Source organism: Diaporthe amygdali (genome assembly GCF_026229845.1).
Source record: "Diaporthe amygdali strain CAA958 chromosome Unknown NODE_19_length_847323_cov_64_739301, whole genome shotgun sequence".
NCBI lineage: Eukaryota > Fungi > Ascomycota > Sordariomycetes > Diaporthales > Diaporthaceae > Diaporthe > Diaporthe amygdali.
This window is the reverse complement of record NW_026517039.1, coordinates 195,717-217,718: the sequence shown is the minus strand read 5'-3', so window position 1 is coordinate 217,718 and position 22,002 is coordinate 195,717. Positions and strand designations below refer to the sequence as shown.

The 22,002-nt window shown below is 51.5% G+C and overlaps 7 protein-coding genes across 7 annotated transcripts; 3 read left to right on the top strand and 4 right to left on the bottom strand.

The window, feature by feature from the left end:
- Positions 1-659: 659 nt before the first annotated feature.
- Positions 660-3,770, top strand: J7T55_010423 (GMC oxidoreductase; the record flags this gene model as incomplete). Its single annotated transcript, XM_053144964.1, has 7 exons — positions 660-735; positions 838-1,200; positions 1,260-1,308; positions 1,376-1,560; positions 1,615-2,249; positions 2,306-2,823; positions 3,632-3,770. The coding sequence occupies 7 exons, from the start codon at positions 660-662 to the stop codon at positions 3,768-3,770; spliced, it is 1,965 nt and encodes a 654-aa protein (XP_052992270.1).
- Positions 3,771-3,863: 93 nt separating this feature from the next.
- J7T55_010422 (het domain-containing protein) lies at positions 3,864-5,114 on the top strand (the record flags this gene model as incomplete). Its single annotated transcript, XM_053144963.1, has 1 exon — positions 3,864-5,114. The coding sequence occupies one exon, from the start codon at positions 3,864-3,866 to the stop codon at positions 5,112-5,114; it is 1,251 nt and encodes a 416-aa protein (XP_052992269.1).
- Positions 5,115-5,365: 251 nt separating this feature from the next.
- Positions 5,366-9,617, bottom strand: J7T55_010421 (uncharacterized protein; the record flags this gene model as incomplete). Its single annotated transcript, XM_053144962.1, has 6 exons — positions 5,366-6,472; positions 6,532-7,299; positions 7,400-8,189; positions 8,250-8,702; positions 8,784-9,210; positions 9,296-9,617. The coding sequence occupies 6 exons, from the start codon at positions 9,615-9,617 to the stop codon at positions 5,366-5,368; spliced, it is 3,867 nt and encodes a 1,288-aa protein (XP_052992268.1).
- Positions 9,618-11,269: 1,652 nt separating this feature from the next.
- J7T55_010420 (uncharacterized protein) lies at positions 11,270-12,110 on the bottom strand (the record flags this gene model as incomplete). Its single annotated transcript, XM_053144961.1, has 2 exons — positions 11,270-11,737; positions 11,820-12,110. The coding sequence occupies 2 exons, from the start codon at positions 12,108-12,110 to the stop codon at positions 11,270-11,272; spliced, it is 759 nt and encodes a 252-aa protein (XP_052992267.1).
- Positions 12,111-13,248: 1,138 nt separating this feature from the next.
- Positions 13,249-15,524, top strand: J7T55_010419 (uncharacterized protein; the record flags this gene model as incomplete). Its single annotated transcript, XM_053144960.1, has 3 exons — positions 13,249-14,716; positions 14,778-15,392; positions 15,499-15,524. The coding sequence occupies 3 exons, from the start codon at positions 13,249-13,251 to the stop codon at positions 15,522-15,524; spliced, it is 2,109 nt and encodes a 702-aa protein (XP_052992266.1).
- Positions 15,525-16,210: 686 nt separating this feature from the next.
- J7T55_010418 (uncharacterized protein) lies at positions 16,211-17,352 on the bottom strand (the record flags this gene model as incomplete). The annotated part of the gene is made up of 3 exons (XM_053144959.1): positions 16,211-16,291; positions 16,367-16,886; positions 17,147-17,352. 3 exons carry the CDS (start codon positions 17,350-17,352, stop codon positions 16,211-16,213), a joined length of 807 nt encoding a protein of 268 aa, XP_052992265.1.
- Positions 17,353-18,689: 1,337 nt separating this feature from the next.
- J7T55_010417 (uncharacterized protein) lies at positions 18,690-21,509 on the bottom strand (the record flags this gene model as incomplete). Its single annotated transcript, XM_053144958.1, has 4 exons — positions 18,690-19,976; positions 20,039-20,128; positions 20,347-20,470; positions 20,821-21,509. The coding sequence occupies 4 exons, from the start codon at positions 21,507-21,509 to the stop codon at positions 18,690-18,692; spliced, it is 2,190 nt and encodes a 729-aa protein (XP_052992264.1).
- Between the last annotated feature and the right edge of the window lie 493 nt (positions 21,510-22,002).

The window sequence follows — 22,002 nt, the reverse complement described above, 5'->3', positions numbered from 1 at the left end:
TCGACCCGGCAGACGAGAAGGATAAATTACTCTATAACGGTAGGCAATAAATATCGACGAAGACCCAGTAAGGACCGGGAATTATCCACACAAAGGTGCCCTTGGATGTCCATGTACATTACATATTCTGATATCCGATTATATAATTCTAAATATTCATTATTTATTAGGTTTATAAATTCCTTATTAATAATTCTTTGAAACGGGTCAGGATTTCTATCCCTGGCGAAAATGCGACCTGGTTCATGAGGTTGACCCACTTCTATCTTTGATTGGGCTGGGAGATATCCGCTATCGCGGCTGAGTGGCTGTACGATCCTGCGGTCCCTCCTAGTTTGTTCCTGCAGTTGGATAGACAACCAACAGTGTCACCGGCGGGCCGTGGAAGGATCCCACATAAAATCAATGCTCTTGCCCACAATTTGCGGAATCCAAGCCCCATACCCTTCGGACTTCCAGCAGCGACGCAATTCATACCCAGCAGTTAGGGCGAGGCCTGACTTCTTTGATCCACCGCGAACTTATCTTCTGCAAGAGGGGCCTTCATTTCCCACCTTACTTGGAAGGGCTACGTGTCAAACCTATTGCTTTCCATCTTCTCACAAAGTGGCTAGTCACGAAAATTCAACCACTCACAAACCTCAGTGAATATCATCACAATGTGGCAATTCTCATATCCTACACGAACGCCGTCCGAAATTCATGCCAAAGCTTACGATTACATCATCGTTGGAGGTGAGCACATGTGGCACATCACAAGCTAAGCGGAAATTGATATTGATCCATGCAAACTTTTAGGAGGGACAGCTGGGTGTGTTCTTGCATCGCGACTGTCAGAAGACCCTAATGTTACCGTGCTCGTAATTGAGAAGGGTCATGTCAAAGATAATATCGTTTCACGTATACCGCTACTCAGCCAAAACATTTTCCTCGGGGACCCTTTGCAAGTGCAGAGTACTCGCTGGTCGGAGCCCATACCCGAGGCGAACGGGCGAAGAGTAAGAATCTGGACGGCAGAAGGTCTTGGTGGCGCAAGTCGCATAAATGCTATGCTTATGACGCGAGGGTGCCGCGCGGATTATGTTGCGTGGTCGAAGGAATTGGGGCTGTCTGACTGGGGCTGGGATCAAGTTGAGCCCTACTTCCGCAAGATTGAGAATGCTGTAGAGCGTCCAGACTCCCAGACAAGGGGCCACAATGGTAAGTTCAAATATGGCCGGTAGCTAACGGCTTTTGGAATCTTGGCTGACATTTGAAAGGGCCTGTTGAGGCGCGAGCTAACAAGTTGCCCTTCGAGTGGGGACCCTAGTAAGCCGGCTTTGCAAATTAGGAAACCATTGTGTTGTTGTTTTTGCGCTGATAATCTTCCTGCTAGTATGGAGAAATCCTTTCAGAAAGTCGGTGTTCCTTTGGGAGGAGACTGCAACGGCCCGGATGCTCCGGCAATGGGGCTTTTCCACGTCGAGGCTGCCATCGACAAGCGCAGCAGGAGAATCTCTGCTTTCCAGGCGTTTCTCAGCAAAAGAATCGCTAAAGAAAGGCTCGATAGTCTGACGATCTGTTAGTGAATAAGTTGAAGTCGAACTGCGTTAATCAGTGCTGATCAAATCATAGGTACGGGTGCGATCGTCTCACGCCTGGACGTGGATGGTCCCTCGGGGCTAGTCAGAGGTGTCCACATCCAGTCATCTCAAGGAGGCGAAAATGCCACGAGTTTCTTCGTCCAAGCCAGGAAGGAAGTGATTCTGTGCTCCGGTGCCATCTGTACCCCACAGATATTGCTACTGAGTGGCATAGGACCAAGAAGCCGAGAGCCGCAGTCAGAGAGCAGCCCGGATATCCCTCTGGTGAAAGAATTGCCGGCGGTTGGCACAATGTTTTCTGACCATTACAGCTTCCCCATTATGTTAGAGTTACCGAAGAGAGAGACTTTCCACTTGCTGGAGTCAATTTGGGGTCTGTGGCATATCTTGCTTTGGATTTTCCTTGGCAAAGGGCTCTTCGCTCGAACCACAGTGCCAAGTGCTGCCTACATACGCACTGGGGCTATTGATACTGAGACAATGTCTGTCAAAAGTCATGAGGCAGATGGTACTGACAACCTCGACGCATCTCAGCCCAAGAACAGACCGGATGTTGAGATCATGATTATGCCAATCAATGGTTTACAGCGCCCTGTTCCCGGGCATGCATTTTTGAATTTCCATCCAACAATCATCCAGCCACACGCAACAGGCCGTATCGAATTAGTTAGTCACAGATCCGATTGCCATCTAGCTCTTGACCAGACTAACGGAAGATTTAGAAGAGCAAGAACGCTCACGACAACCCTCGCATCATCTACCCAATGTTCACCGATGAACGAGACCTGGCCGCTGCGAGAGTGGCTGTTCGCTTTACAATGCACCTAGCAGCTGAGTTTCAGAACTCAGGATACCCGTATCCAACCCCGTTTGCATTTGCTCCCGGGAACAGTCCTGAACTACTACGGCAATGGGAGCAGTCTGCTGACGAATGGAGCACGCCCCAGCCGGTCTCATCAGCTGTCCCACATGCGGGCCAGCCCGCAATCAAGCAGACAAGTGAGGCCAAAAATTGGAAGAATGTGACCGACGATGAGATCGATGACTACGTGAGAACGGTCAGCCATACGAGCTTGCATCCAGTGTGCACATGTCCGATGTCAAACGATGAAAGGTCAGGAGTCGTGGACCAGAAACTTCGAGTCTATGGGTTTAAGAATCTCAGGATTGCTGATGCGAGCGTCTTCCCTCGAGTCCCCACCAGCCACACCATGATTCCGGTAATGATGATTGCAGAGAGGTGTGCTAGTTTTGTCAAGCAAGATCGTAAAGCGAGCCAATTAGGGTGAAGAACATGCGAGCACATTGTCAGGTTGGATTAAGGAGAATTATGGTCTACCCGACATACTTCAACTTCCATCTCGAGGAAGTGAATTTCAACAAGATAAATCCCATACAACGGAAGACTTCGAATAGGTTCAAACAGTAGACAACAAGCGCGTCATGATTAAGCTGAAGAATGCTGGTTTTGGTAGACCAGAATCAACAGTAAAGTTGGCATCCGGCTATCTACTATGAGGTATTTTGGAGTATCTTCTGCCCCATGTGGGTTCTATGAGCTCCGAGGTAAGACAAAAATCTGGCACATCTTCGCAATGTATCCACCGGACTTGAGAAAGGTTTCATAATATTTCGCTCTTCAGCCGTTGAAAATCTTCGAAAATTCAAAATCTGGAGCGGCTTTAATTCTGACGTCAGGGGGGACAGTTGGAAGAGCTGTACAAAGATATGGTCTGCGACAAAGTGGATTGGCCTGTTCTAAGTTTCCCTGCAGCTAAGTATGGCCGAGTCACAAAGTCAGCATTAATACTACGAAAAGGTTTGCTTTGTTGCTGTACATCTAGTTCTCAGGTACCAAATGAGGCTGAACTTGTGTCACCGGAGAATGAGGTATCTAATGCATTGCGAGGGGGTAGATGTTTTCCAATGCCCCCAAGGAACGGCCCTCATAGGCGATTCGAGACGTCAGACCGGAGGCTGCACGCTTAATACGCGACCAATCGTAGAAGGGGACAAGGTTCAGAATCCTTCCACTACGGTGACCTTAGCACCATCCCGCATGCTGCGCCCCTATTGCGCATGCGGAATCACAACACCACCCGAGGGACTCTGGCATCCATACGATCCGAGCAGCCGAAGCGTCAATATCACGTCTGGGAGTTCCCCTCATTTGCTGAATTGAACTAGACCCAGAGCTGTTCGTCTCCATGTTTACATCTCCCGGCCCCACACTCTAACGGACAGAGTCTCTCGAGCTTTAAAGGGTCATGTGGCCGCATAATGAGGCTCCTGAACACCACTACCCTGGAGCTTAAGACTTTCACGAGACATCGTCCCGAGTATGCGATCCTCTCTCACACTTGGGGCGACCTAGAGGCACCCCTCGATGCATTTCTCCCTAAGCCCAAGTGGCAGCGTGCCGCGTCTCGGTTCAGAAAGCGCAGATATCCGAAGGTAGTGAGATCCTGCGCCCTCGCCAAGTCCCAGGGTTACGATTGGATATGGATCGATACTTGCTGCATCGACAAATCGTCGTCGACCGAGCTTTCCGAAGCCATCAACAGCATGTACGGTTACTACGAAAGATCCGCCGTCTGCTTCGCATATCTCGTCGACGTGGACGTTGATATTTCTTCTCCGAGATTGGACGTGGCGACAGCACTGGCCACTTCGCGTTGGTTCACAAGGGGTTGGACGTTGCAGGAGTTAATCGCGCCACCCAGTGTAGAGTTCTACAACAGTGAATGGGTCGTCATCGGCAATAAGACATCGCTCTCTTCAGCTCTTGAGAAGATTACTTCCATCCCCGCTGGCCTCTTCTCTGCGGCATGGTACAACCTCTGCGCAGGTGGAATGGCGCGCCAGTCGCTGCACCTCCTCTCGGTAGCACAGAAGCTATCATGGGCATCATCGCGCCAGACCACCCGGGCGGAGGATCTCGCTTATTGTCTGATGGGTCTCTTTGACGTGCACATGCCCCTGCTCTACGGCGAAGGGGAGTCAAAGGCGTTTGCCCGGCTGCAAGCTGAGATCGCGAAACAGACCAATGATCAGAGCCTGTTCGCTTGGGGCGGGTGGTATGATCAGGAAGGGTGCGACAGTACAGTCCTCTGCTACTCTCTTTACGCTCCACATCCGAGCTGCTTTGCCGGGCTCGGCGACATTCGCACGTCTTATAGTCGGCTTGTTAGCATCCTCGACCACTGGGCGCCGCCTTTCGAGACGCCCAACGATGGGTATCTGCGAATCAAGATGCGTGTGTCTCCCAACGACGACCAGGGAGTCATGGGTTTCATGGATGATGACCATATTGCATTCTTAGAGTGCGAGTTGCACGGGACTACGGATACGGTGGTAGGACTATTTGTGAAAAGGCTTGAAGATGTGAATGGAGTGAAGAGATTCATTAGAGTACGGCGACTTCTTGGCAGGTTTCCAAAGGCTAGTGCTTTAAAGTGTGGAATGGAGGATATCCTGCTAGGTGCATTACCCCGTCACATTCCGCGGTTCAACTTCATGGGTACAACATAAGCGGGCACACGGTGCTTGGATCTGCATCATTGCAGAGCTACGGTCCAGGCTCTGAATAATCAAGTAGAAGATTGTAATTACTTGCTAGGTACTTCAATTCACCCTCACTTGCTCAGAAAGAAACAGTGGAATATTCTGCTTCCACGACAAAAGCAATCGGGTTGATTCATGAAGGTCTAGTCTCGAGTAATAGTCCTTATATGGTTCGTGAAGGGATAGCCGTATGAAAATGCTATGAAGAGTCGATGGGCTCACTTCCCTTGTTTTTTTAGGCGACGCCAAAATTTGAAGTTGGACACTTTACCTTCGGAGCCCTTCCGGGAAGAATTGCCTACCACTCCAGATTCTTGTTCATTCGATGCTGAGGAAATGATGTCTACTCCCTCTTCGGGCCTTTTGAACGCAAGCCTGTGCAGTTTGGGTTGCACGGTGGTGTAGGAGGACCCTGATGCGTTCACCACAAGACGCACCTGCTCGATCCATTGAGAAAACTCAACTGCCCTTGCACGCCCTTCATTTTGACTGCACTCGCGCTGCCATACGAGTACCTTGCGCACGATAAATAGCACCAGCTCCCCAAGGGGTGTCCCGTGGAGGCAAGATTCATCAGCCATCAAAAGCCGGGCCCATTTGTCGAACTTGCGGTCGTCCTCGTTGGAGACGTGTACATTGGCAGTCTGAGAGCGAAACTTCTCGACCTCTTGTTTTCCGCGAATCAGCCAGATGATGAACTCGAAGAAGATTAGTCCTAGTGACCAGGTATCGTGGAAGGGTGATGGCGGTCGCTCTCGCGCCGTGTACCTGAGCCTTGCGATGCGATCTCCGCTGGCATCCTTTGTATAGAATTTTGTCCGGCCGGGATCACCGATCACCAAGAGTCCCATAGAGTTCATGTCCATATCAGACTCTTGACTAGGGAACCAAAGTATATTGTCAGGTGTCAAGGCGCCATGACGGGTCAAAGGCTTATTGTCATAGTGGTGTTCGTGGAGCTTCGCAAGGCCATCCGTTATACCGAGAAGCTGTTTGAAGAGCCACGAAATCATCTGGTTAGAACCAACCCGTGAAGGGTCTTGCCTTTCCCAGAAATCTCGGAGACTGCCTCTGGCGCGAGGCATGATATAGCCACATTGCTCGCCTCTCGTGAAAGCCGCGATAGGTTTCAGAATGTGGGCATGACTGATCGTGTACATTGCGTATAACACGTCACACTCTTCGAGGAAGGCTTTGAACATTTGGGCAAATGCTACGACGTCGGGACGTGTGACAAAGTTGTCAACACGTGTTTCGTTGTCCACCTTTGTCTTGAGTTCAAATATTTTGACCGCGACCGCGGATCTGCGAAGGTCCAGTTCCATCTTGCGAACCGTCGATGTTAGCAATACTCCAATGCGTGATTGCAAAATGAGCTTCTTACTGTTGTCTGGGAAGATAAATGGGCTGGGTGGATACTAGCCATGTAAACTTGGCTACAGAGGACTCCGCCCGCCTGGTGCGAGGTGAGCGTAGTGAGAGGCAGAGGACTTTGTGGAGCCAGAAGGTACTCAAATTTGTCTGTGCCGAATACTGGCGCAGAGAATAGCCACTGGGAAGCATAGAAATGCTCGAACTTGTCCAAAGTCCACAGTGAAGGATTTTCGAAACATCTTGAGACCGGATGAAGATCGTCATTTGGGTCACCTGTGAACGGATGGATCGTTCTATACCAACCCAAACCCTCCTTTTCATTACCTTCTGGGTTTGTGTTGGCGCATGCTAGGGGAAATACATCATCAGTAAATCCTCGGAACTCAAATTCCAAGATAGCTTGGGGATTCCCAATAAACAGCAACGTGGCAAAGACCCTGAGGAGGTTCTCCGCAATGTAGTCACACTTTTCCGAGCCCACACTCTCACAGCTAGCTTCAACAAGCGCTGTCAAAATGGTTTCCACGTCGAGTACATCAATTATTGCGTCTATTGGCACAAAGGGTGGCATGTCGACTGGAAATATCGTGGCGGATTTGAATTTCTGCAAGATCTCCTGGCGGACCGGAGTTGATCCAGATGCTGTTGCTGAAGAATCACCTCGAGTTGTAGCTTTTTCTGCTAGTGTTCTGGAGATAGCACGTCGGCGAAACCCCTGTAGGATAGGATCCGCGTCTTGACCCTCGTATGGGATCGTTATTTTCGGGATCCATCCCCACTGCGCATATGTATATTAGTGTCTCAATGTCAAATCAAATTAACAAAAACGAAGAGAATCTGCTGTTGAAATTCGAGGGAGTCCTAAGGAGGCGACATACTTGCGTACTCCTTTTTTCATACAATCCCGCAGGAATGTCATGATCATCGACGAAGCGAGCGGAGTCGTCACACTGTTGGGGGTACGGCTCGTCGTCATTTCTAGATCCAGGGATTTCCGGGCATAAGAAGGTATTGGACAAAAATCTCTTTGTTTGTTCAGGCGGCTCTCCGGGCCGGGGCTTGTGCGATGCTCGAACATAAGATTGAATGCCACCCCAAGCAGCATAAGGATCTTGGTCCGAGTGGACAAGTTGCGGACGAATAATTTCCATGTTTTGACCGTCGAAAGCTGTGTCAGCTTCTTCACCCAAGAAGTCGAAGATTCTGCTACGGTTTGCCGGTATCGCACCGTCATCAGACCCAAACGAAAGCGTGGATCTAGTATTTTGGTCTTCTTCCTTGATGTAGGGTAATGAGCTCAGGGCAAGGTACCTCAAGTGTTTTACGATATGATCCTCCAGACTGCCGACCACCGTGTGATGGTCTGCTGTGACTCCACAGAGAGGACAAGACAGGAATAACGGGACCCTCTTTCTTGCCTTTGCTTCCGTCATTGCCAGGATCTGGGCTTCTGTGAAGATCCCTTCGTGGACTTCTCGCAGATGGTCTTCATAGGCCTCGCGTTGATCAAAAGTTTGGGGCCCATGAAAGCTGGCCATGCATTGCCACCGTAAAGCGTGTTCTCGCATGTGCTTTAACCAGGCGTCACTCTGGTTGTACAGCTCAGACGGCTTATCGCAATCCTCGAAGAGACAGACATAGGCGTCCAAATCACCCAATAGATGATGCCTGTAGTTGTTTTAATCCTCATGTGCCCAAAGATGGTATATAGTGATTCGAGCTTCATACCTCCACTTCTCCTTGAATTTCATGTCTGTACTGGACAATGCACAGAGGCAGTATGGACAAATGACCTCCCCCTTCATGTTCTTGCACATTTTCAAGTCGGCATCGAGACCGATCTGCAAATCCCTTTCCGCCTCCCGGATCTGTGCCCGGAGATTCGACACGATCTCTGCATCCAAAGAAGACGGCTTGCCTTGTTGCGCAACATAGATTTGAAAATAAGGTATCTCCAATAACCGCGCGTTATGCCGAGCGAGACGGCTGGCTTTCAACTCTCGAAACCTGTCTTGAATTGCCGCACGTGGAGGCGGTGGAAAACCTAAATCGTCATGAATATTCGACGAGATGCATTCTTCCATCAGCAAGGCTGACGGTGCCGTTAGACGCTGGAGCTTTTCAGGGTCCAATGTAGTGCTTGTCTCGGTCGTCCCCGCCTGGGAGGAATTCACGCTCTGGCTACGCGTCAGTGAATGCGTCTCAGCTGGAACTGTTTCCTGCTCCCGAATCTCGACAGGAGTCATACCCCGCGCGACACACATTTTTTTCGAGCAAAGATCTGGCTCAGCTGCAATGTGTAGCCACGTGGGAGGGGTCATGGGTCTTCTGGACCTCCGGTACAGAATACGCTTCGGCCGCAGAAGGACGGTGGAGGCAAGGCGTTGACGTAACTGCTCATTGCATCGCGGGAACTTGTTGGTCAGGTCTTGCAGAACTATAGCTTCGAAATGCTTCTCGATCTTGTTGCCATCGGCATCTTTGATCTCGAAAAATACATTTGCCTTGGAGTTCTGGGACACATGTCCTGCTCTACGGATTATGTTGGAAAGCTGATGGAGGAGACTTATATCCTTGGCTGCTTGTTTCACGGCCATCTCGAGCTCCATGCTCACTATCTTCATTTGCTGATTTAAATCATCGGACGCGGCAGCTTTGAGATTTTTCCAAGTCTGAAGTCTGGGAATACCTAAATTGTCATAGGTGGTCAAGGTTCAGTATCTCCGGGCTGTTTGAGAAATCGTTGGTAGACTCGAAATGAGAGTTTGACTGACACTTTTGTAGGTGGCCATTGAGGACTTGCACAAGACTCTTGACGAGACGGTGGGTATCTGAGCAATCTCGAAGACGATAGTCGATCGACGCTCGGTCAAGTGCGAATACGCCAATACTTGATAACCAAAGGGAGAAGCGGACCACCTGGTGCTGGATCAGGGAAAGCTCCTTGGGTCCTAGATCTTCGGCGATCCCTATACAGTTGTTCAAGGTTTGCAGACAACACTGGGCTGCATGTGCGATTGTTCTGGTCTCATCAACTTTGCCAGCATATCTAGTCTGGCTTTGGAGGGCCGACTTCAACGGCACGCCGGTGCTCATCGGTGCGGCTGTGTAAAACAGAAAAGACGTCAAATCAATGACTGAAAGACGACGGGAGGTAATTAGCTATTATTTGCTGCGAATTGTGGATGCGAAAATGATCGGCATACATGGTATGCGTCGTGGAAACTCAGGCATGGATGTTGATGTGTTGTTATTTAAGCTCGGGGACAAACTCATGAACTTGGCAGATGCCTGGCCGGGTATAGCCTATTGTGCACTGCACCAACTATTCCTCTTGCGAAAGGTCTGGTGAGGGATTTGTACCACAAATACATGTCAGCATGGGGCACGTATTTGCAACTTATCCTAATATGATCATTTGCCAAGGATCCTAAATGTTGGCAGAGAAACCTTCTACATCGGCCCTGCAAACGGCATTATCTTCTATGTATCGGGCCCCTTAGATCCTGCATGACACTTAATTGTAGGAAGAAATCGTACTTGCTCTCAGGAATCTCTCGACACTTCCGTAATTTACACGCTGAGTTTTGGTTCTGCAGGTATTCGGGTGATCTATGAAAACACCAAGTAGCAGGTTTACTGTCGCAGGTGGTACCTGCACTAACATTCGTATCTGTAGGCATACAATCCCAGCGCTTACCGGGGCGGTGCTCGCTGCCAAGGCAATTCGATCACCTGTTTAACCACGTGCAGCCTGTGACGGAAGACCTGCAGATTCCTTTCGCTGAAATTCTTACGGGTTTCGGCCTGTACAGACTGAGGTAGGTCTTGTAGACAGCGAATGCTCGGCTGCACCTTACAGTGTCCGTCCTTCTAACGGGACCGTTGCTTCCCAACCCGACTGTAACGGCCAACAAACATGGCGTATTTTTTTGAGAAGACGTGCATGAGCCCGAGGGGATATCTCCTGCAAGATCAATCGTGCGATCTGATCATCTACGACTGATCGGGCGTCTTAGTCGTTGCATTCCTCCATCGTATTCGAGAATAAAACCCCCGAGACTGCTTCGACGTCGATCTGGTCGCTCGCCTGCATGCTTGCTAGGAACTGGGAAAGGACCACAGTTGTTTGTGTATCCTGGTGTTACTATCGTACATGATGACTTAAATCCTAAGCAGGGAGATAGAGTTCTCGAAGTCCATGACAGTCAATCTACCATGAGTTGTGGAACGTATCATGTGGAGATCTCGTTGTCCCCGTTACAATGCCCCAGATCCTCGTCTCGTCAAACCGCCCCCCCTCCAGCCCCAGCATCACTCCTCAGGACACACGTCTTCCCTCACACATAATATGTCCGCTTTTGATCCCAAGCATCCGCCAGCGTATGGCTACCATCCTCGTTCCGAGCCCATTGGAGCAGGTGCTCGCCCTCTGATCGGTCCCTGTATGCCCGCTCCAATTTGCAGGGCATCTCCAGTGTGCCCCCAACTAGTTTTGATTCGACCTGTCTGGTCAAGATCCACTTCGTAGTTTTTTCCACCCTTTCTCGGATCCCGGACTGGCATAAGTCGACGTTGAAGGCTAAATAAATCTTTGACACCATATTTCTCGATCCTGTATAGAGAATGAAGAAGACTCGCACCTCCACTGGATCCAACAATTCTGAAGGTCGTCCCGTGTCCCATGGGGTCTTCATAGGCTCCTGTTGGTACTTGAGACCTATGATCTCGAATCTCTCCCGCTTTAGTTAGAAGAAGGTCTCGCGCAAGCGGGAGGGGCTCCCTGAGGCTTTCGCCTTTCCCCAAACGTCTCGATGGTTGCGGAGCAACTTTTGCAATTGAGTCTTGGGCAAAAGGTCGATGCCGAATGCTCTGTATAGGACATCGAAACCGGCGCACTCGTCGACCATAATAAAGATGGAACCCAGTGCGATGACTCTCAAACAGAGGGCTCCAAAACCACTCTTATGGGATGTTTTAACCATGGGGATCGTGCTGGGAATGCTGTGGGGAAATTTATCGAAAGTCACCTCCCGGATCCTGGAAGCTACGAACGAGGCGGGCAAGACCATTGCAAGGGCGACAGGCCAGACAATCCGCGTCAAGGTGCTGGACCCGTAGAGCAAAGACATTGCGAGCAGGTGTGTAAGACTAATGTAATGTTGTTGCGAAAGTGACCACTTGGGGAGACTGGTGACGAGCAAAGGAACTGGAACCTTTTAGTGGTGATTCAGTGGTAGACAGTGATGGGAAAATGAAAAGGAGTAGAACGGAAGAATTTAGGGGGGGCAGGCTTACCCCAGACGACTGGACAGAGACCAGAACAAGCTGAGTGAAGCCTGAGGCGCCCTGCAAGGCACAAATCACCATGCAAGCTGCATGTGTGAGCATTGACGTTGGCAGACCTGGTCTCGGAGCGATTCCGCGGAAGCAAGGGAGAGGGCCTTCGCCGCGGCCGAGTGCATTTGTGCCACCAAGCTTAATGACTATTCCTCGGCTGGCATACTGATAGGCACGTGGGATGTCACCAGCAACGAAATTGACGTTGAAAGGTTCATCCAGGGGTAGGACCTGCGTGACTAGAGACATTGGCAGCTAATTGGGTGTCTCGATACAGCAGAATCAACTTTGAGCAGCATGATTTCGGCAAATGCTTCTGCAAGATGCGGTGCAACAACTAAATGCATGGGAACATACATGTGCAACAACAACTTTCTCAGCCATAATATCACATACCAGCGCGCACAGACACGAATGACTGGCGAAATTTGGCACTGTTTTGGTGATGCGTCAGAAATATTCGTTCCCCTTGCGCATCTGCTTGGCTTTCCTCTTGCTCAGAGGCTTCAAGTTTTTTGATACATAGGCTCACTCTACACCCCAACCCTACACATCGAACCCTGTTGTGGCTACCTAGCTAAAAGTGAAATTTCTCGCTGATTATCTTCCCCCCTTTCTATAGTCCAAGGCTTCCAACATAGTATCAGCACCGGCGAACCAAGATTATGCCAGTATTTCAACCCAAAATCGCTTCGACGCCTCTTTATCTTCGGACGTATATCGAGTTGGTGCCACTCTATATGTGAGGGCAGTAGATCAGTAATGTTTCCTGCAAAGCTTCCTTGTTGAAGACTTGCGGTACAATACTTTAGAACCAAAGAGATTGGCTATGGCTACCCGGCTATAGTTGCGCCGTCTTCGAGTAGACCCTTCAGTCAGGCACTCTTGGTTGCTCACTAATCATTACCGTCTTTTTTTGCCCATTTCCTGTTCATATTCGGGTCCCCACTTGTTCCCTTGTGGACAGGTCATGTTTTTGGTCATCAGAGGAGCTAGCTTTGGTGCTGGAGTCCTAGGCTAAGACAGACTGCTTTAAGCAACTCTCTCAACTCATCAACAATTAGTCTGAAACGCAGAGCCAGAAGCCTAACGCCTTCCCTAACAACGGTTGAAGCACAACAGCCGGGCAAGGCATAAATTACGATGAACATAAACTACGCTCAGTAGTGCCTTGATCCTGCTATGGGGATTTACACCAGGGGAGCATATAATAAATCCAATGCTACATGCTTGTCATTAACGTTGCAATTGTCAGTTCACGTGACTGCTCCGACGGGTGTGGTCAAGGCTCTAGGGTCCTTCGTCATGGTTTATGACTCGCCCTCAAGCCTCCGGCCTGTACCTCAACAAATGGTTATGCCAAAATATTTCCAGTACTTCGGACAGAATGTCGCGTTGGGACGACCTCGCTGACGACCATCCACGGGTGGTAGAGATCTTCTCGATACGCAAGTATTTGCCGCCCTTGAATTTTATCACCATCCACTATGCCTACTTCATCGTCGTGTGTCTCATTAGCTCCGTCATTTTCTGGCGGTCGTCGGACCCTGCCTTCAGCGTTAGCTACACTGATAGTCTGTTCATCGTGGTGTCTGCCATGACCGAGGCCGGGTTGAACACGGTCAACCTCAGTACGTTGACGACCTGGCAGCAGACGATGCTCTTCCTCCTCATCATGCTGGGCAGCACGATCTGGGTTTCCATTTGGACCGTCTTGGCGCGTAAACACGTCTTCGAGAAGCGGTTTGAGAGTATCGTACATGCCGAGCGCGCCCGCAGCCTTAACCGACGTGGCAGCAGCACGTCGCTGACCCTGCCAAAGCTGCGGAAATCCATCTCATTCCGCAAAGCCAAGACAGTCCCAGTGCCCGACAAGAATTTGCCGACGACAGGGAGTGGAGCATTAGAAAACAACTTCTCGACGTCAGATCCTCATGTGGATAGGTCCCAGGTTGACACGGTGGTGCCAAGAGCTCGGCGCGCGTCGTCTTTGCCCGATCTAGACCTCGGGGAGCTACCCAAGACTCCGACTGAGCGGAACAGTCCTGGCGGACACATTGCCTTCGTCGACACTCCGCGCCCTCAGGAAGGCAGGAATGCTACATCGACCGGTATTTCCTACTTCAACGAGATCCGTCCTGCGTGGAGAAATGGCCCGGGCAAGGCGGCGGACCAAGACAGGGTTGATCTAACTGTGCAGCATTTCCTCAGGAGTCGCGCCTCTAGCCACAACGGCCAGTTTCATAGCCTCACTAGCGAGGAGCGTGAGCATCTTGGCGGGTACGAGTACCGTGCCCTGAAAGTACTTGCAGTTGTTGTTCCTGTCTACTTCTTCCTGTGGCAGTTCCTAGGATGCGTCGCGCTGGGAGCATGGATGAACCACAACATGCCAGACACTGCAAAAGCGAACGGCATCAACCCGTGGTGGCTCGGTGTCTTCAATGGCGTCTCAGCCTTCAACAACTCGGGCATGTCGCTCCTGGATGCAAATATGATCCCTTTTCAGAACGCCTACTTCGTCCTCATCACAATGGGGTTGATGATTCTAGCCGGCAATACCGCATACCCTCTATTCCTCCGTCTAATTATATGGACGGGCCTCAAACTCTTGAAAGCAATGACCGCAGAGGATGCCTATGTCGACGTCAAGGCCACGCTCGAGTTTATTCTGAAGTACCCTCGCCGAGTCTATACAAACCTATTCCCGTCTCGTCCCACCTGGTGGCTTTTCTTCATGCTTATATGGTTAAACTCCGTTGACTGGGTTTCCTTCGAGCTCCTTAATCTCGGAAACCCAGTTATCAAGAATATTCCTACAGGGCCTCGCATTCTTGACGGTCTGTTCCAAGCCCTCGGTAAGCCGCTCCCACTACTGTTTGGAGACACGATCAACGCTCTGACAAACCTCTCCTGTAGCCGTCCGGTCTGGTGGTTTCTACGTCGTACCCATCTCCCAGGTTTATATTGGCCTTCAGGTGTTGTATGTTATCATGATGTACATCTCTGTTTACCCCGTAGTCATCACGATCCGCCACTCCAATGTCTATGAGGAGCGCTCGCTCGGTATCTATCATGGCGACGAGTTTTCAGGGTCTGATCCCGACCCTGAGCTCACTGCGCCGCTGCGGTCCAATGATGATCGCAACTTCGAGTCCCACGCCCACGCCTCCAGCAGTGCCCGATCAACGGGCCCACCTCTCATCCGCCGGTTGAGCCGCTCCAGCGCGGCCGTCGAAATCGGGCAAGCCTTACAGCGCACCTTCACGTGGAACGGTGTCGGCGTCCCGCCCATAAAGCACAGCAACAAGAAAACCGACAATGGTCCTGCATCAGCCGGCCTGGACAGCAGCAGCAATTCAAACAGCCGTATCAGCTTCATCAGCCAACAAATCCACGGTCAGCTGGCCCATGACATCTGGTGGCTGGTCCTGGCAGTCCTGGTGATCGCCACCATAGAGACCTCGCATTTCTTAGTAGACCCGGTGGCGTTTTCCGTGTTTAACATTATCTTCGAGGTTGTGTCTGCTTATGGTACAGTCGGCATTTCCGTGGGGATCCCGACGGACGCATATAGCTTCTCGGGAGCATGGTATACTGGCAGCAAACTTGTGCTGTGCCTTGTTATGCTGCGTGGTAGACATCGCGGGTTGCCGGTCGCATTAGACCATGCTGTGAGGCTGCCAGGGGAACAGTTACATCGTGATGAAGAGGAGGATCATTGGATACGGAGAAGAATGGCGAGAAGACAGGTGGATGCAAACCTTTAAAAGACATCAGCTTGAAACGCAGATAGGTAGGTTTCTGAAGTGGGCAAGCGATGCGAGCCTCAGGATTATCCAGCGCTCGTGCTGATAAAATAAATGAGGTGGTATATACATGGCCATCTGACACTGCAGCAATGTGAATCAAATTCCCCCTTTCATATTACAGCTGTGATTACTGCCAATATCAAAAGGCGATGTAGTTCTGGGTACTGTAGTCTGGTACCTAGGTAATCTCAATCACTACTCTTCTAGAGTATAACATACCTAAGATAAAGTGATAGAACCCAATAGTCATCACCTTTGGGAAGTGCGGTGCTTTCAACACTTTTGTAGACGCCCGGGGCCTCAAAATAACCCTTAATCGCCCTGTGAAAGTTGAAATAGTAAATCTTGACGAAACTCCACTTCTGAGTCCATCGTCCACCTTTGCCCTTCCGCCTGCTACATCTCAAGCAGCCCCTATCAATCCCAAGTCCAACTTGCTCTGAAGAAATCGGGTGCAGTAGTTGAGGCATAGAAATATTCCTTTTTTTTTATGTCATCCGTGCTGTCCCATGCTATTGCTTTTCCGCCTCCACTACTCAATCATGCATATTGCGGCATCACCCTGTCGCGCGCCTGATTCCACAGGGTATGGGTCCAGTTCTCGGGGAGGACATGCGATATCTGGAAAAACAGACGCAGACGTCAGCATTCCAAAGCTGCGCATCAATGGTGACGAAAGAGGTGGAGGTGACTGACCCTGGACAGGTGTAATTGCCAGTTGTTCGGCCTTGGGCCCCGGACGACGGCACATGGCGCCTTGTGCAGTAGGTCGTCCTCGAGGTAGGTCTCAGGCAGGCCTTGCAGCCCGGCTTCGCCCGGGATGTTTGGCAGGTAGAGGACGTAATTCCGGGCCTTGGCCTGGAGGAGCTGCTTCAGGAAGCTCCGCTCGTTGACGCGCTTGTGCCAGGGCCGGAGGTCCTCGGAGTCGAGGTAGATGTGGAGCTCGCGGAGGTTGGGGATCGCTGACAGGCGGCGGCAGAGGTCCTCCCACGGATTATCCTTCGCCGTGACTGGCACGCCTGCAATATGTGGCTGTGGCTCGCCGTCTGGGCCGGGGAAGTACAGCTCGGTTATCAGGGGTTTCACGCGCAGGCTGATCTCGATGTTGCGGATGTTCCGGGTTGGTGCATTCATGGAGAGGAAGTCTCTGGCAACGATAATATCGGTGAAGCAGAAGGTAAGGGCGTTCTCGAGGGCCTCAATGCTTTCGAGGTACCTTGCACGATGTCAGTTGCTGAACAGTCTAGCAAGTAGGGAACATACCATCGCTTGCAAATCAAAAGGGGCGAAGAAGATGTTGCGAAACTAGGCCGTCGTCTGATGTAGTCCCTTGGTGATGCTGTCCGTCCTGTCCTTGGATTCGTGGCCCTTGCTGCAGCTGCTTCAGCGCATCTCCAATGTGTATTCCACGGTGACCGTAACCTCGACTCCCAAGCCAGAGCATCAGATCCGCGAGATGTCTGGAAATGGGAGTACCTCGTGTCTTCCTCGTCTGGGCCGGTAATGCAGGGGAACATCGGGACCGCGTGGTCACCGGCAGAGTGCACATGCCATCTGGTGTCGTGCAGAGCCCATAGTTCGTCGAATATCTTCTCGCGGATTTCAAATGGGAGCTTGTTGAAGAATGGTGATGCAGTCTGGAGCTCTGCTGTCGCGGCGATGTCGGACCGGAGTTGAGCCATGTCGGCTAAGGGGCTAGGCTGTCGCAACGGTGCGTAGTGCGCAGTGAGGGGCGGACTGACGACACGGCAAACCCCACAATGGACGTGTGTCAACGGTCGTCTAAGAGTAGAAAGCGCTTAGAAGGAGAAAGGCGATTTCACCATGGGCTACGGAGTTCTGGGCGGACACATGTGAGTGAAATGCAGATCCGTTTGGGGTGAAGCTCAAAAGGCTGAGAAGAGCCACGATAGACAAACAGAGCCCGAAGTTCAGAGGATGGGAAAAAAAGAGGGGAATTTCGGGATTTGGGCCAGGTTTCCAGGAAGTAGATTTAATCCCCTGTCCAAGACTGTTTCTGTGGAGTTATTCGCGGATCCGTTCGCCTGGGCAGTGGGCGCCACGGCCGTCTGAATGGGGAAATGCTGCCTGACAATCCACCGTTCTCACCAGATTGTGCCTGTACTACGAATGACACGGCATTCCGAAAGATTGTAGTAAGTATGACGCCACTCCGTCCAAACCAACTGGACCCTGAATCGTCTTTCGGCTGAGGGACCAACCATGGCACCCTACCGTTGGAGCCGAGCTTGATTGGTTTCAGCCCACCCTGGCCGGTGGACGACTCTAGTATAGAGATAGTGTGCGCTTCCACGCCAGTCAGGCGTGTGAGGAATCAGTCTGAGCATGGGAGACCCTGGAATGTGACCCTGAAGGTTTTGTTATTCCCGATAGTCCAAGATTTAAATCTCGACGTACAATCTTATTCCCGCTATATGACGACGGTTCACGCCGTGACTGACTCGCAATCGTTTAGACCTGCGCAGATGCCAATCAAATCATTTCTTGTCGCGGCGCGAGACCAATGTTTCAGCGTCTGCAAGTTGGGCTCTCAGGCTGTCTCCACTACAATGCAACTTGCGATCGGCCCGTAACAGGCCTGAAAGCATGCTCCGTGATACCTACTCGCTGTGACTCTCTTGCTCTGGCAAATGTCGAAGATGCCATCGTGTGCTTGTGCCTGGCGATCTGTAGCAAATTCATCCCCAACTTCGATCGTGTGCTACAAAGGGTCGTCATCTGTCTCATCTGTCCCAGCAAGGGGTCTCACGGGCGACAGAATGGTACATAATACCACGACTCTAAAATGCCAAATGCCTGCGAGAAACCTAAATATTACCCAGTGAAGCTGTACTAGAAACCGTCAGACGATGGACTACGATGTAAGTTTATCAATTCTGAACCGATGTTGCTTGTGTGATCACAGGGCAGTAGAAACTCGAGCCAAGTGACGATTAACCTGGCTACACCTAGCTGCTCAGTTATCTAACGTACAAACAAATGCACTCGCTCATACTCATCAAGCCAACTTCCACAGCTTGTCGAAACGATTGCCCGGGTCATACTTCTGCTTCAGTTCCTTCAACCGCTTCGCATTGGACCCAAAAGCCCCTTCGGCACTGATGCTGCTGTCCAGGTAGTTGTTGTAATGACCAACACCTTCGCCTCCGACTTCGTCACCCTTGAAGCCCTTGGCTCTTATCAACGCAGCGACCTCCTGCTTGAATGCACGAACTTCTTTGTCGCTGTCTGGGCTGAGCCAGCTCATCAAGACGGCCACATTGAAGTATGTCCCACGGTTGGCGAAGGCTGTCGCCTCGGGGGGGATCTCGCGCGCCTTGTGATTGGGGAATAGCTCGTACCCGATTATGCTGCCACGGAGGTCCTCCTTGCTCGGGTCCGAGCTGAAGCGCTCGATGCCCTCCCACCACACCTTAGCAGCCGACTGCACTACTTCGACATCGACCGGGTAAGTGACATTAGCAGCTCCGAATTGGTAGCGGCCCCCATGTGGGACTCCAGCGTTGGCGAGGCTGTTCACCACCTTGTAGGGGACCGTCTGAACCGCATTGAGGTGAGGCCCCACCTTCAACAACGGCTCGTAAATCTTCTCCCCCTCCGCGGCACTGCCGTTGTGGAACACCTGCGCAACGATTACACGGACTCTGTCCGGGGGTGGAGAATATCCAAATGCCATCAGTATGGCCTGGTTGCCGTCCTGTGCAGCCAACACGGCATTGCAGCCATCTACAACCTCAGCCAGCTGATCCGGCCTGAATATCAACACGCCGGCCCAGACATCACCTTGTGGGAACGCGCGTGAGGTGAATTTAGTGGCGACGCCGAAGCTTGTCCCGGCTCCCCTCAGGGCCCAGAACAGGTCCGCGTTCTCCTTCTCCGAGGCGGTCACGATGCTCCCGTCGGCAAGTACGACCTCGACCTCGAGCAGGACGTCGATGGTGAGCCCATGCTTGGGGCTGAGGAAGCCGAACCCGCCGCCCAGGACCAGGCCGCCTACACCCGTGTGGTTGACGGTGCCGCCCGGTGTGGCGAGGCCGTGCTGCGCCGCCGCCTCGTCGACTTCGGACCACAGGCACCCGCCGCCGTACGTGATGGTCTGCTTCTGCGCGTCGACACTGACCTCGCGTATGAGGGACAGGTCGATGACCACGCCGTCCTCGCCCTTGGACGACTGCCCGGACGTCGAGTGGCCGCCGCCGCAGACGGTGAACGGGAGCGAGTGCTTGTTGGCGAACACAATGGCACTGCTGACCTCTTCTGCGGACGCGGGCTTGATCACTGCTGCCTATTCATCTGGTTAGAAAGCGAGGAAGGGACATTGAACTAGGTTATGGGATGATTACTCACTGCCGGCTTGATGCAGCTCTCGCTCCAGCGCTTGATGCTTTCGTCGTAGTCGGCATCACCCGGTAGGACGACTTTCCCGGCCTTGAGGTCCTGCTTCAACGAATCGAAAATAGACGCCATATTTGTTTTTCCAAGACAGCACTGCTGTCAGAATATTTATTTAGTCTCGCTCATATGTTTCCCAGGCCGAACGATGTAAGCTGTCGGTGGAGCTCGTCAGAGCGGGGTGATGCCCACACTAGTAAGACCCAGCGAGGTCATTGGGTAGATACAATTCAGGATCAACAGTTGGCGTATCTAGGGCTTACAATATCAAGTGGATTGGGGCTGTTCATTATCAAATGCCAATCCTTGCCCTTACAGGAGCTGACATTTTCAATAGTGAGCACGACAGCATCCGATATGCCCAGATGGCGGAGAAGTTCCTGCGAGCTAGACGCAGAAACGAGTTGAAAGTATTATTGATGATGGCGAGAGTGCCTGGCGAGATTGTTTACGGGACCTCCGCCGGTCTGCTCTGTCTCGCCAGCGAAGCGAAGACCAGATGGATCGCCCTGAGACAACCAATGAGGCATGGCCTGAGACTGATGCTGGTGTAGAATAGTGAGGACCCGGATGTCACAGCCTAAACACGGAATCATGTTGTCAGAGCTTAATTAACAACGCAAAGAGCGGAATATCTGTTCTACTATGAAGTGCAATGCTATCAAGGCCAGATTCTATTTCCTGCATGCTACACCTTAATAGCCAAGGTGTCCTGCCATCATCTCAGCGTCACGTACACCTTCGTGACTTCCTGAGTTGAACCACGAAAATTCCGCCTGATCTCCTCGTCCTCGTCCGAAACACAGTTGAACCTGGCCACGACCTCTCCTTTGAACGGATCTGGCGGGTGGGTCCATACGTGAGTGACGGCATCGTGGAGAGACTGAAGCTGTATCCCTCGGAACCCCTCGCTAGCCGACTTCCTCATCATGTGATACGCGAGAAGCTTCATGAAGCCCCGACCTTCCTCGCCTGCCTTCGTCGCCGTGGAGCTGCGGAAGAGAACCTGGTTGGGGCCAGTGGCCTGCCAAGTTTCCGGATCCCTCGTGTCACGCTCCTGCAGAATCTCGTTGCGTACGCTGAGCAGCGGCATGACTTTAATCATCGGCTCAACCAGAGACGCATCGAGCGGATAAAAGCTGTCAAAGGCCATGGCCACGGATAGAAGCGGGAAGTCCATTTGTTCTAGTAGTTGTCCCTGGTCGGCACTCTTGTCGCTCAGGTCCCAATGCAGCTTACCACCAGTTGCCGCTGAATCAGGGCGCTTGAATTTGTACTCCTTATCGAAGATGCCGAGACAGAGGCCCAACTCGACCTGGTGTTTGAAAAGGGGCGCGCCGAACGTGAACAAGCCGTAACAAATTCCTGTCTTATCCTTGGAGTATATTTTCGACCAGACCGGCGATGCGAATGCGGTGCTGTGCATTATGATCGCTGTAGCCCAGTCTGCATGCTCTGGGCTAAGGGTGCGAATTTCATAACGAGAAGGAAGAACGGACTTAGCCGCCATTGTGTGTCAATAATTACACCGGTTGGGAACGTGGATGGCAGATGAAGGAGCATCCATCACATGGACAACTCGGGGCGAGCCTTGATTAACAACCGGATCGACAGCCCGGAAGCTCATCACGACAAAAGCTGGGAAGGAACTTCAGGTTTTTGCTGTCTATATATATGCACCACTGACTTACTTTGGCGCTCGAGTGCATGCATTGTAGGGCGTTGCCGCTGTTGCCGCTATTACCGATTGGAGAAAGCCCACCCAGACATCAGTGCCCTGAAAGCCTTATTCTTCTTGTTGTGGTGCGCGCAGCATGCAGTAAGCGAGCTGAATACTACTTTAACTGGGATATCTGACCTCTAATTACCGCTCACTGGCTTGTCTTAAGCCAATAGACAGCCCATTACGTGAAAGTATC